Below are 14,163 nucleotides of genomic sequence, written 5' to 3' on the forward strand. Positions count from 1 at the left end.
GAAACCAGGATTCCCTCCCCGAGGGACATTCACAATCTCGACCCACGTGTTTAGTTTTAAAACGACAACTTGGAACGATTATTCCTGGTTATTGACTGAATATGAACATCCCTCCCACCCCCCAGTGGGTCTTGAACTGGTGTCTGTTGGGGATTTTGGTCGGCTGGTTTAGTTGCACCTGCACCTGTCGCAGGGCCACGCGGTTAGCCTCTTGCCATGCGCAAGATGGCCGCCAGCTGAAAGATGGCCACAAGATGGCTGCCGGTTGCAAGATGGCCGCCAGCTGAAAGATGGCCACAAGATGGCCGCCAGTTGTAAGATGGCCACAAGATGGCCATCATTTGCAAGATGGCCGTCAGTTGCAAGATGGCCGCCGTGTGTGTATCCAGTTGTGCGAGGGAAGGCCGATGGGTGACCCCAGGGTTTTTGGAGTCTTTGTCCGAACCTGTGGTTGCCTTATCAAGTGGAGGCCGTTCACCCATCGATCCCCTTCCCCCCCCCCTCGGTGGTGAAAGTGTCTGATCGGATATGGTTCCCTCTGACCCTCGGCAGGAACTCGGTAACAGCCTGGACCGCTGCAAGAATAACGAGAACCTCCAGCAGATCCTCACAAACGCTACCATAATGGTGGTCAGTGTGACGGCGTCCACCACACAGGGGTAAGGGCATCACGCGAGTGTGCTCACTCTCTCTCTCTCTGTCTCTCTCTCTGTCAGTCTGTCTGTCTCTCTCTCTCTGTCTTTGTCTCTCTGTCTCTCTCGGCGCTTCTGTCTCTCTCTCTCTCTCTCTCTCTCTCTCTCTCTCTCTGTCAGTCTGTCTGTCTCTCTCTCTCTGTCTTTGTCTCTCTGTCTCTCTCGGGCGCTTCTGTCTCTCTCTCTCTCTCTCTCTCTCTCTCTCTCTCTCTCTGTCAGTCTGTCTGTCTCTCTCTCTCTGTCTTTGTCTCTCTGTCTCTCTCGGGCGCTTCTGTCTCTCTCTCACTCTCTCTGTCTCACTCTCTCTGTCTCTTCTGTGTCTCTCTCTCTCTGTCTCTCTCTGTCTCTCTCTCTGTCTCTCTCTCTCTCCCTGTCTCTCCCTGTCTCTCCCTGTCTCTCCCTGTCTCTCCCTCTCTCTCCCTCTCTCTCTCTGTCTCTCTCTCTGTCTCTCTCTGTCTCTCTCTGTCTCTCTCTGTCTCTTCTGTGTCTCTCTCTCTCTGTCTCTCTCTCTCTGTCTCTTCTGTGTCTCTCTCTCTCTCTCTCTCTCTGTCTGTCTCTCCCTCTCTGTCTGTCTCTCCCTCTCTGTCCGTCTCTCCCTCTCTGTCCGTCTCTCCCTCTCTGTCCGTCTCTCCCTCTCTGTCCCTCTCTCCCTCTCTGTCCCTCTCTCCCTCTCTGTCCCTCTCTCCCTCTCTCTCTCTCTCTGTCTCTCTCTGTCTCTTCTGTGTCTCTCTCTCTCTGTCTCTCTCTCTCTGTCTCTCTCTCTCTGTCTCTCTCTCTCTGTCTCTCTCTCTCTGTCTCTCTCTGTCTCTCTCTCTCTGTCTGTCTCTCCCTCTCTGTCTCTCCTGTGCCTCTCTCCCCCCCTCCCTCGCTCTCCCCCCCCCCCCCTCGCTCTTCCGCCCCCCCTCTCGCTCTTCCCCCCCCCTCTCGCTCTTCCCCCCCCCTCTCGCTCTTCCCCCCCCTCTCGCTCTTCCCCCCCCCCCCACGCTCTTCCCCCCCCCCACGCTCTTCCCCCCCCTCTCGCTCTTCCCCCCCCCACGCTCTTCCCCCCCCCCACGCTCTTCCCCCCCCCCCCACGCTCTTCCCCCCCCCCCACGCTCTTCCCCCCCCCCCACGCTCTTCTCCCCCCCCCACGCTCTTCCCCCCCCCCACGCTCTTCCCCCCCCCCCACGCTCTTCCCCCCCCCCACGCTCTTCCCCCCCTCTCGCTCTTCCCCCCCCCCACGCTCTTCCCCCCCCCCCCACGCTCTTCCCCCCCCCCACGCTCTTCTCCCCCCCCCACGCTCTTCCCCCCCCCCACGCTCTTCCCCCCCCCTCACGCTCTTCCCCCCCCCCTCACGCTCTTCCCCCCCCCCCCCACGCTCTTCCCCCCCCCCCCCACGCTCTTCCCCCCCCCCCCCACGCTCTTCCCCCCCCCCCCACGCTCTTCCCCCCCCCACGCTCTTCCCCCCCCCCCACGCTCTTCCCCCCCCCCCACGCTCTTCCCCCCCCCCACGCTCTTCCCCCCCCCACGCTCTTCCCCCCCCCACGCTCTTCCCCGCCCCCCACGCTCTTCCCCCCCCCCCACGCTCTTCCCCCCCCCACGCTCTTCCCCCCCCCACGCTCTTCCCCCCCCCCACGCTCTTCCCCCCCCCACGCTCTTCCCCCCCCCCCACGCTCTTCCCCCCCCCCTCGCTCCCCCCCCCCCTCGCTCTCCCCCCCCCCCTCGCTCTCCCCCCCCCCCTCGCTCTCCCCCCCCCCTCGCTCTCCCCCCCCTTCTCGCTCCCCCTCCCTCGCTCTCTCCCCCTCCCTCGCTCTGCCTCTCTCCCTCGCTCTCTCCCCCCCCTCTGTCTCTCCCCCCCCCGTCTCTCCCGCTCCCCCCCCCCCGTCTCTCCCGCTCTCCCCCCCCCCCCTGTCTCCCCCCCCCGTCTCCCCCCCCCCCCCCCCGTCTCTCCCGCTCCCCCCCTCTGTCTCTCCCGCTCCCCCCGTCTCTCCCCCCCTCTGTCTCTCCCGCTCCCCCCGTCTCTCCCCCCCTCTGTCTCTCCCGCTCCCCCCGTCTCTCCCGCTCCCCCCGTCTCTCCCGCTCCCCCGTCTCTCCCGCTCCCCCCGTCTCTCCCGCTCCCCCGTCTCTCCCGCTCCCCCCGTCTCTCCCGCTCCCCCCGTCTCTCCCGCTCCCCCCGTCTCTCCCGCTCCCCCCGTCTCTCCCGCTCCCCCGTCTCTCCCGCTCCCCCCGTCTCTCCCGCTCCCCCCGTCTCTCCCGCTCCCCCCGTCTCTCCCGCTCCCCCCGTCTCTCCCGCTCCCCCCGTCTCTCCCGCTCCCCCCGTCTCTCCCGCTCCCCCCGTCTCTCCCGCTCCCCCCGTCTCTCCCGCTCCCCCCGTCTCCCCCCCCCTCTGTCTCTCCCGCTCCCCCCGTCTCTCCTGCTCCCCCCCTCTGTCTCTCCCCCCCCCGTCTCTCTCCCCGCTCCCCCCCTCTGTCTCTCCCGCTCCCCCCGTCTCTCCCCCCCTCTGTCTCTCCCGCTCCCCCCGTCGCTCCCCCCCTCTGTCTCTCCCGCTCCCCCCCGTCTCTCCCGCTCCCCCCGTCTCTCCCCCCCTCTGTCTCTCCCGCTCCCCCCCTCTGTCTCTCCCGCTCCCCCCGTCTCTACCCCCCTCTGTCTCTCCCGCTCCCCCCCCTCTGTCTCTCCCGCTCCCCCCCGTCTCTCCCGCTCCCCCCGTCTCTCCCCCCCTCTGTCTCTCCCGCTCCCCCCGTCTCTCCCCCCCTCTGTCTCTCCCGCTCCCCCCGTCTCTACCCCCCTCTGTCTCTCCCGCTCCCCCCGTTTTTCCCCCCTCTGTCTCTCCCCCCCCCTCTGTCTCTCCCCCCCCCTCTGTCTCTCCCCCCTCCCCCTCTGTTCCCCCCCCCTCTGTCTCTCTCCCCCCCGTCTCTCTCCCCCCCCCGTCTCTCTCCCCCCCCCCCCGTCTCTCTCCCCCCCCCCCTGTCTCTCTTCCCCCCCCCCGTCTCTCTTCCCCCCCCCCCGTCTCTCTCCCCCCCCCCCTCTCCCGCTCCCCCCCCTCTCCCGCTCCCCCCCCTCTCCCGCTCCCCCCCCTCTCCCGCTCCCCCCCCCCGCTCCCCCCCCTCTGTCTCTCCCCCCCCCCTCTGTCTCTCTTCCCCCCCCCCCTCTGTCTCCCCCCCCCCCTCTCTCCCCCCCCCTCTGTCTCTCCCCCCCTCTGTCTCTCCACCCCCCTCTGTCTCTCCCCCCCCCCCCCTGTCTCTCTCCCCCCCCCCTCTGTCTCTCTCTCCCCCCCCCTCTGTCTCTCTCCCCCCCCCCTCTGTCTCTCTCCCCCCCCCTCCTCTGTCTCTCTCCCCCCCCCTCTGTCTCTCCCCCCCCCTCCTCTGTCTCCCCCCCCCCCCCCCCCCTCTGTCTCTCTCCCCCCCCCCCCCCCCCTCTGTCTCTCTCCACCTCTCTCTGTCTCCCCCTCTCCCCACCCTGCCCCCCTCTGGGTGGATCCCGGATACAGAAGGAGCGATGGAGACGTTTGCTGGGTCAGGCCCAGGCCGGGGTTGGGATGGCCCCAGGGTGGGGTTGGTGGGAGGGTGTGGGGAGGTTGGGGGAAGGACTGATCCTGCTCCTGATCCTGACGCTGGGGTCTGGGGGCTTGTTGTTTTCCCCAGCCAGACCCTGACCGAAGAGGAGCTCGGGGTCATAGTTGAGGCCTGTGACATGGCGTTGGAGCTGAATCAGTCCAAGCACCAGATCTACGACTATGTGGAATCCCGGATGTCGTTCACCGCCCCCAACCTCTCCATCATCGTTGGGGCATCAACAGCCGCCAAGATCATGGGTGAGTTATGGTCAGGGTCTGCTCTCCCTCTGCTCTCAGCAACGCTGTCGGGAATCCTCTCACACACACACAGTCACTCACCCCCCCCCCGGTCTCTCTCACACACTCGCTCACCCCTGGTCTCTCTCACACACTCGCTCACCCCCCGGTCTCTCTCACACACTCGCTCACCCCCCCAGTCTCTCTCTCACACTCGCTCACCCCCCCTCCCGGTCTCTCTCACACACTCGCTCACCCCCCTGGTCTCTCTCACACACTCGCTCACCCCTGGTCTCTCTCACACACTCGCTCACCCCCCTGGTCTCTCTCACACACTCGCTCACCCCCCTGGTCTCTCACCCACTCGCTCTCTCCCCCGGTCTCTCTCACACTCGCTCTCCCCCCGGTCTCTCTCACACACTCGCTCTCCCCCGGTCTCTCTCACACACTCGCTCACCCCTGGTCTCTCTCACACACTCGCTCTCCCCCCGGTCTCTCTCACACACTCGCTCACCCCCCCAGTCTCTCTCTCACACTCGCTCACCCCCCCCCCCCCCCCCGGTCTCTCTCACACACTCGCTCTCCCCCCGGTCTCTCTCACACACTCGCTCTCCCCCCGGTCTCTCTCACACACTCGCTCTCCCCCCGGTCTCTCTCACACACTCGCTCTCCCCCGGTCTCTCTCTCACACTCGCTCTCCCCCGGTCTCTCTCTCACACTCGCTCTCCCCCGGTCTCTCTCACACACTCGCTCTCGTCTCTCACACCCTCTCCCCGGTCTCTCACACACTTGCTCTCCCCCGGTCTCTCACACACTCGCTCTCTCCCCCCCGGTCTCTCTCACACACTCGCTCTCCCCCGGTCTCTCTCACACACTCGTTCTCCCCCCGTCTCTCTCACACTCGCTCTCCCCCCCCTCCCGGTCTCTCTCACACACTCGCTCTCCCCCCGGTCTCTCTCACACACTCGCTCACCCCTGGTCTCTCTCACACACTCGCTCTCCCCCCGGTCTCTCTCTCACACTCGCACACCCCCCCTCCCGGTCTCTCTCACACACTCGCTCACCCCCCTGGTCTCTCTCACACACTCGCTCACCCCTGGTCTCTCTCACACACTCGCTCACCCCCCTGGTCTCTCTCACACACTCGCTCACCCCCCCTGGTCTCTCACCCACTCACTCTCTCCCCCGGTCTCTCTCACACTCGCTCTCCCCCCGGTCTCTCTCACACACTCGCTCTCCCCCGGTCTCTCTCACACACTCGCTCACCCCTGGTCTCTCTCACACACTCGCTCTCCCCCCGGTCTCTCTCACACACTCGCTCACCCCCCCAGTCTCTCTCTCACACTCGCTCACCCGCCCCCCCGGTCTCTCTCACACACTCGCTCTCCCCCCGGTCTCTCTCACACACTCGCTCTCCCCCCGGTCTCTCTCTCACACTCGCTCTCCCCGGTCTCTCTCTCACACTCGCTCTCCCCCGGTCTCTCTCACACACTCGCTCTCCCCCGGTCTCTCACACACTTGCTCTCCCCCGGTCTCTCACACACTCGCTCTCTCCCCCCCCGGTCTCTCTCACACACTCGCTCTCCCCCGGTCTCTCTCACACACTCGTTCTCCCCCGGTCTCTCTCACACTCGCTCTCCCCCGGTCTCTCACACACTCGCTCTCTCCCCCCGGTCTCTCTCTCACACTCGCTCTCTCCCCTGGTGTCTCACACACTCGCTCTCCCCCCGGTCTCTCTCACACACTCGCTCTCCCCCGGTCTCTCTCACACACTCGCTCACCCCCCTGGTCTCTCTCACACACTCGCTCACCCCTGGTCTCTCTCACACACTCGCTCACCCCCCTGGTCTCTCTCACACACTCGCTCACCCCCCTGGTCTCTCACCCACTCACTCTCTCCCCCGGTCTCTCTCACACTCGCTCTCCCCCCGGTCTCTCTCACACACTCGCTCTCCCCCGGTCTCTCTCACACACTCGCTCACCCCTGGTCTCTCTCACACACTCGCTCTCCCCCCGGTCTCTCTCACACACTCGCTCACCCCCCCAGTCTCTCTCTCACACTCGCTCACCCCCCCCCCCGGTCTCTCTCACACACTCGCTCTCCCCCCGGTCTCTCTCACACACTCGCTCTCCCCCCGGTCTCTCTCACACACTCGCTCTCCCCCGGTCTCTCTCTCACACTCGCTCTCCCCCGGTCTCTCTCACACACTCGCTCTCCCCCGGTCTCTCACACACTTGCTCTCCCCCGGTCTCTCACACACTCGCTCTCTCCCCCCCGGTCTCTCTCACACACTCGCTCTCCCCCGGTCTCTCTCACACACTCGTTCTCCCCGGTCTCTCTCACACTCGCTCTCCCCCGGTCTCTCACACACTCGCTCTCTCCCCCCGGTCTCTCTCTCACACTCGCTCTCTCCCCTGGTGTCTCACACACTCGCTCTCCCCCCGGTCTCTCTCACACACTCGCTCTCCCCCCGGTCTCTCTCACACACTCGCTCTCCCCCGGTCTCTCTCACACACTCGCTCTCCCCCGGTCTCTCTCTCACACACTCGCTCTCCCCCCCGGTCTCTCTCACACACTCGCTCTCCCCCGGTCTCTCTCTCACACACTCGCTCTCTCCCCTGGTGTCTCACACACTCGCTCTCCCCCCGGTCTCTCTCTCACACTCGCTCTCCCCCGGTCTCTCTCTCACACTCGCTCTCCCCCGGTCTCTCTCTCACACACTCGCTCTCCCCCCGGTCTCTCTCTCTCACACACTCGCTCTCCCCCCGGTCTCTCTCACACACTCGCTCTCCCCCGGTCTCTCTCTCACACACTCGCTCTCCCCCGGTCTCTCTCTCACACACTCGCTCTCCCCCGGTCTCTCACACACTCGCTCTCCCCCCGGTCTCTCACACACTCGCTCTCCCCCGGTCTCTCTCACACACTCGCTCTCCCCCGGTCTCTCTCACACACTCGCTCTCCCCCGGTCTCTCTCACACACTCGCTCTCCCCCGGTCTCTCTCACACACTCGCTCTCCCCCGGTCTCTCTCACACACTCGCTCTCCCCCGGTCTCTCACACACTTGCTCTCCCCCGGTCTCTCACACACTCGCTCTCTCCCCCCCGGTCTCTCTCACACACTCGCTCTCCCCCGGTCTCTCTCACACACTCGTTCTCCCCCGGTCTCTCTCACACTCGCTCTCCCCCGGTCTCTCACACACTCGCTCTCTCCCCCCGGTCTCTCTCACACACTCGCTCTCTCCCCTGGTGTCTCACACACTCGCTCTCCCCCGGTCTCTCTCTCACACACTCGCTCTCTCCCCTGGTGTCTCACACACTCGCTCTCCCCCCGGTCTCTCTCACACACTCGCTCTCTCCCGGTCTCTCTCTCACACTCTCTCCCCCCGGTCTCTCTCACACACTCGCTCTCTCCCCCCGGTCTCTCTCACACACTCGCTCTCTCCCCTGGTGTCTCACACACTCGCTCTCCCCCGGTCTCTCTCTCACACACTCGCTCTCTCCCCTGGCGTCTCACACACTCGATCTCCCCCCGGTCTCTCTCACACACTCGCTCTCTCCCGGTCTCTCTCTCACACTCTCTCCCCCCGGTCTCTCTCACACACTCGCTCTCCCCCGGTCTCTCTCACACACTCGCTCTCTCCCCTGGTGTCTCACACACTCGCTCTCCCCCGGTCTCTCTCTCACACACTCGCTCTCTCCCCTGGTGTCTCACACACTCGCTCTCCCCCCGGTCTCTCTCACACACTCGCTCTCTCCCGGTCTCTCTCTCACACTCTCTCCCCCCGGTCTCTCTCACACACTCGCTCTCCCCCGGTCTCTCTCACACACTCGCTCTCTCCCGGTCTCTCTCTCTCACACTCTCCCCCGGTCTCTCTCTCACACACTCGCTCTCCCCCGGTCTCTCACACACTCGCTCTCCCCCCCCCCCGGTCTCTCACACACTCGCTCTCCCCTGGTCTCTCACACACTCGCTCTCACACACTCGCTCTCTCACACACTCGCTCTCTCCCCCGGTCTCTCACACACTCGCTTTCCCCCGGTCTCTCTCACACTTGCTCTCCCCCGGTCTCTCACACACTCGCTGTCTCTCCCCCGGTCTCTCTCACACACTCGCTCTCCCCCTGGTCTCTCACACACTCGCTCTCTCCCCCCGGTCTCTCTCACACACTCGCTCTCTCCCCTGGTGTCTCACACACTCGCTCTCCCCCCGGTCTCTCTCTCACACTCGCTCTCCCCCGGTCTCTCTCTCTCACAATCGCTCTCCCCCGGTCTCTCTCACACACTCGCTCTCCCCCCGGTCTCTCTCACACACTCGCTCTCCCCCGGTCTCTCTCACACACTCGCTCTCCCCCGGTCTCTCTCACACACTCGCTCTCCCCCGGTCTCTCTCTCACACTCGCTCTCCCCCGGTCTCTCTCTCACACTCGCTCTCCCCCGGTCTCTCTCACACACTCGCTCTCCCCCGGTCTCTCACACACTTGCTCTCCCCCGGTCTCTCACACACTCGCTCTCTCCCCCCCGGTCTCTCTCACACACTCGCTCTCCCCCGGTCTCTCTCACACACTCGTTCTCCCCCGGTCTCTCTCACACTCGCTCTCCCCCGGTCTCTCACACACTCGCTCTCTCCCCCCCGGTCTCTCTCACACACTCGCTCTCTCCCCTGGTGTCTCACACACTCGCTCTCCCCCCAGTCTCTCTCACACACTCGCTCTCCCCCGGTCTCTCTCACACACTCGCTCTCCCCCGGTCTCTCTCACACACTCGCTCTCCCCCGGTCTCTCTCTCACACACTCGCTCTCCCCCGGTCTCTCTCTCACACACTCGCTCTCTCCCCTGGTGTCTCACACACTCGCTCTCCCCCGGTCTCTCTCTCACACACTCGCTCTCCCCCGGTCTCTCTCACACACTCGCTCTCTCCCCCGGTCTCTCTCACACACTCGCTCTCCCCGGTCTCTCTCTCACACACTCGCTCTCTCCCCTGGTGTCTCACACACTCGCTCTCCCCCCGGTCTCTCTCTCACACTCGCTCTCCCCCGGTCTCTCTCACACACTCGCTCTCCCCCGGTCTCTCTCACACACTCGCTCTCCCCCGGTCTCTCTCTCACACACTCGCTCTCCCCCGGTCTCTCTCTCACACACTCGCTCTCCCCCCGGTCTCTCTCACACACTCGCTCTCCCCCGGTCTCTCTCTCACACACTCGCTCTCCCCCGGTCTCTCTCTCACACACTCGCTCTCCCCCGGTCTCTCACACACTCGCTCTCCCCCCGGTCTCTCACACACTCGCTCTCCCCCGGTCTCTCACACACTCGCTCTCCCCCGGTCTCTCTCACACTCGCTCTCTCCCCCCGGTCTCTCTCACACACTCGCTCTCTCCCCTGGTGTCTCACACACTCGCTCTCCCCCGGTCTCTCTCTCACACACTCGCTCTCTCCCCTGGTGTCTCACACACTCGCTCTCCCCCGGTCTCTCTCACACTCTCGCTCTCTCCCGGTCTCTCTCTCACACTCTCTCCCCCCGGTCTCTCTCACACACTCGCTCTCCCCGGTCTCACTCACACACTCGCTCTCCCCCGGTCTCTCTCTCACACACTCGCTCTCCCCCGGTCTCTCTCACACACTCGCTCTCCCCCCGGTCTCTCTCTCACACACTCGCTCTCCCCCGGTCTCTCTCTCACACACTCGCTCTCCCCCGGTCTCTCTCTCACACACTCGATCTCCCCCGGTCTCTCTCACACACTCGCTCTCCCCCGGTCTCTCTCACACACTCGCTCTCCCCCGGTCTCTCTCACACACTCGCTCTCCCCCGGTCTCTCTCTCACACACTCGCTCTCCCCCGGTCTCTCTCTCACACACTCGCTCTCCCCCGGTCTCTCTCACACACTCGATCTCCCCCGGTCTCTCTCACACACTCGCTCTCCCCCGGTCTCTCTCACACACTCGCTATCCCCCGGTCTCTCTCACACACTCGCTCTCCCCCGGTCTCTCTCACACACTCGCTCTCCCCCGGTCTCTCTCACACACTCGCTCTCCCCCGGTCTCTCTCACACACTCGATCTCCCCCGGTCTCTCTCACACACTCGCTCTCTCCCCTGGTGTCTCACACACTCGCTCTCCCCCGGTCTCTCTCTCACACACTCGCTCTCCCCCGGTCTCTCTCACACACTCGCTCTCCCCCGGTCTCTCTCACACACTCGCTCTCTCCCCCCGGTCTCTCTCTCACACACTCGCTCTCCCCCGGTCTCTCTCTCACACACTCGATCTCCCCCGGTCTCTCTCACACACTCGCTCTCCCCCGGTCTCTCTCTCTCACACTCGCTCTCTCCCCTGGTGTCTCACACACTCGCTCTCCCCCCGGTCTCTCTCTCACACACTCGCTCTCCCCCCCGGTCTCTCTCTCACACACTCGCTCTCCCCCGGTCTCTCTCTCACACACTCGCTCTCCCCCGGTCTCTCTCTCACACACTCGCTCTCCCCCGGTCTCTCTCTCACACACTCGCTCTCTCCCCTGGTGTCTCACACACTCGCTCTCCCCCGGTCTCTCTCTCACACACTCGCTCTCCCCCGGTCTCTCTCACACACTCGATCTCCCCCGGTCTCTCTCACACACTCGCTCTCCCCCGGTCTCTCTCTCACACACTCGCTCTCCCCCAGTCTCTCTCTCACACACTCACTCTCTCCCCCCGTTCTCTCTCACACACACTCACTCTCCCCCGGTCTCTCACACACTCGCTCTCCCCCGGTCTCTCACACACACACTCGCTCTCCCCCGGTCTCTCACACACTCTCTTCCCCCCCCCCGGTCTCTCACTCACTCTCTTCCCCCCCCCCCGGTTTCTCTCACACACTCGCTCTCCCCCGGTCTCTCTCTCACACACTCGCTCTCCCCCGGTCTCTCTCTCACACTCGCTCTCCCCCCGGTCTCTCTCACACACTCGCTCTCCCCCGGTCTCTCTCACACACTCGCTCTCCCCCGGTCTCTCTCTCACACTCGCTCTCCCCGGTCTCTCTCACACTCGCTCTCCCCCTGGTGTCTCACACACTCGCTCTCCCCCCCGGTCTCTCTCACACACTCGCTCTCCCCCGGTCTCTCTCTCACACACTCGCTCTCCCCCGGTCTCTCTCTCACACACTCGCTCTCCCCGGTCTCTCTCTCACACACTCGCTCTCCCCCCGGTCTCTCTCTCACACTCGCTCTCCCCCGGTCTCTCTCACACACTCGCTCTCCCCCGGTCTCTCTCACACACTTGCTCTGCCCCGGTCTCTCTCACACACTCGCTCTCCCCCGGTCTCTCTCTCACACACTCGCTCTCCCCCGGTCTCTCTCTCACACACTCGCTCTCCCCCGGTCTCTCTCTCACACTCGCTCTCTCCCGGTCTCTCTCACACACTCGCTCTCCCCCGGTCTCTCTCTCACACACTCGCTCTCCCCCGGTCTCTCTCTCACACACTCGCTCTCCCCCGGTCTCTCTCTCACACACTTGCTCTGCCCCGGTCTCTCTCACACACTCGCTCTCCCCCGGTCTCTCTCTCACACACTCGCTCTCCCCCGGTCTCTCTCTCACACACTCGCTCTCCCCCGGTCTCTCTCTCACACTCGCTCTCCCCCCCGGTCTCTCTCACACACTCGCTCTCCCCCCGGTCTCTCTCACACACTTGCTCTGCCCCGGTCTCTCTCACACACTCGCTCTCCCCCGGTCTCTCTCTCACACACTCGCTCTCCCCCCCAGGTCTCTCTCACACACTCGCTCTCCCCCCGGTCTCTCTCTCACACTCGCTCTCTCCCCGGTCTCTCTCACACACTCGCTCTCCCCCGGTCTCTCTCACACACTCGCTCTCCCCCGGTCTCTCTCACACACTCGCTCTCCCCCGGTCTCTCTCTCACACACTCACTCTCTCCCCCCGGTCTCTCTCACACACTCGCTCTCCCCCGGTCTCTCTCTCACACACTCGCTCTCCCCCGGTCTCTCTCACACACTCGCTCTCCCCCCGGTCTCTCTCACACACTCGCTCTCCCCCCGGTCTCTCTCTCACACACTCGCTCTCCCCCGGTCTCTCTCACACACTCACTCTCTCCCCCCCCGGTCTCTCTCACACACTCGCTCTCCCCCGGTCTCTCTCTCACACACTCGCTCTCTCCCCCCCGGTCTCTCTCACACACTCGCTCTCTCCCCCGGTCTCTCTCTCTCACACTCGCTCTCCCCCGGTCTCTCTCACACACTCGCTCTCCCCCGGTCTCTCTCACACACTCGCTCTCCCCCGGTCTCTCACACACTCGCTCTCTCCCCCCGGTCTCTCTCACACACTCGCTCTCTCCCCCCGGTCTCTCTCACACACTCGCTCTCTCCCCGGTCTCTCTCTCACACACTCGCTCTCCCCCGGTCTCTCTCTCACACTCGCTCTCCCCCCGGTCTCTCTCTCACACTCGCTCTCCCCCCGGTCTCTCTCACACACTCGCTCTCCCCCCGGTCTCTCTCACACACTCGCTCTCCCCCCCGGTCTCTCTCTCACACTCGCTCTCCCCCCGGTCTCTCTCTCACACTCGCTCTCCCCCGGTCTCTCTCACACACTCGCTCTCCCCCGGTCTCTCTCTCACACACTCGCTCTCCCCCGGTCTCTCTCTCACACACTCGCTCTGCCCCGGTCTCTCTCACACACTCGCTCTCCCCCCGGTCTCTCTCGCACACTCGCTCTCCCCCGGTCTCTCTCTCACACACTCGCTCTCCCCCCCGGTCTCTCTCACACACTCGCTCTCCCCCGGTCTCTCTCTCTCACTCACTCACTCACTCACTCACTCTCTCTCTCTCTCTCTCTCTCTCTCTCTCTCTCTCTCACACCCTCTCTCCCCCGGTCTCTCTCCCGGTCTCTCTTTTTCCCCCCCCCCCCCTCTCTCTCTCTCCCCCCCCCCCCCCCTCTCTCTCTCTCTCCCCCCCCCCCCCCCCCTCTCTCTCTCTCTTCCCCCCCCCCCCTCTCTCTCTCTCTCCCCCCCCCCTCTCTCTCTCCCCCCCCCCTCTCCCCCTCTCCCCCCCTCTCTCCCCCTCTCCCCCCCTCTCTCTCTCTCCGTCTCTTTTTCTCTCTCTCTCTCTCTCTCTCTCTCTCTCTCTCTCTCTCTCTCTCTCAGGGATAGCGGGCGGTCTGACCAACCTTTCCAAGATGCCAGCCTGTAACATCATGCTGCTGGGCTCCCAGCGCCGGAATCTGGCCGGTTTCTCCAGTACCTCGGTGCTCCCGCACACCGGATACATCTACCACAGTGAGATCGTCCAATCTCTCCCGCAGGTACGGGGCTCAATGGGGTGGGGAGTATCGGCTCATCCAGATGTCCAGCACGGAAACAGACCCTTCGGCCCAACCCGTCCATGCTGACCCAGATATCCTAACCCAATCTAGTCCCCACCTGCCAGCACCCGGCCCATAACCCTCCAAACCCTCCTATTCATATACCCGTCCAAATGCCTCTTAAATGTTGTCATTGTACCCCCAGCCTCCACCCCATCCTCTGGCAGCTCATTCCATACACGTACCACCCTCTGGGGAAAAGGTTGCCCCTTAGGTCCCCTTTATATCTTTCCCTCTCACCCTAAACCTCTGCCCCTCTAGTTCCGGGATTCCCCCGCCCCCAGGGTGAAGACTTTGCCTATTTATCCTCTCCGTCCCCCTCGTGATTTTATAAACCTCTATAAGGTCACCCCCCCCTCTCCGAC

The 14,163-nt window shown here is 64.6% G+C and overlaps 1 protein-coding gene across 1 annotated transcript in view; it reads left to right on the top strand.

Annotated features, from left to right (window-relative positions):
• prpf31 (PRP31 pre-mRNA processing factor 31 homolog (yeast)) overlaps positions 1-13,840 on the top strand; it is a 30,194-nt gene extending 16,354 nt beyond the window's left edge. Inside the window, exons 6-8 of the mRNA XM_072567774.1 lie at positions 553-659; positions 4,313-4,482; positions 13,581-13,840. Of these exons, the coding sequence (XP_072423875.1) occupies positions 553-659; positions 4,313-4,482; positions 13,581-13,825 (522 nt within the window). The 3' untranslated portion in view covers positions 13,826-13,840. The remainder of the gene's footprint in view (positions 1-552; positions 660-4,312; positions 4,483-13,580) is intronic.
• The last annotated feature ends 323 nt before the right edge of the window (positions 13,841-14,163 follow it).

Source organism: Chiloscyllium punctatum, unplaced genomic scaffold, assembly GCF_047496795.1.
Source record: "Chiloscyllium punctatum isolate Juve2018m unplaced genomic scaffold, sChiPun1.3 scaffold_1586, whole genome shotgun sequence".
Lineage (NCBI taxonomy): Eukaryota > Metazoa > Chordata > Chondrichthyes > Orectolobiformes > Hemiscylliidae > Chiloscyllium > Chiloscyllium punctatum.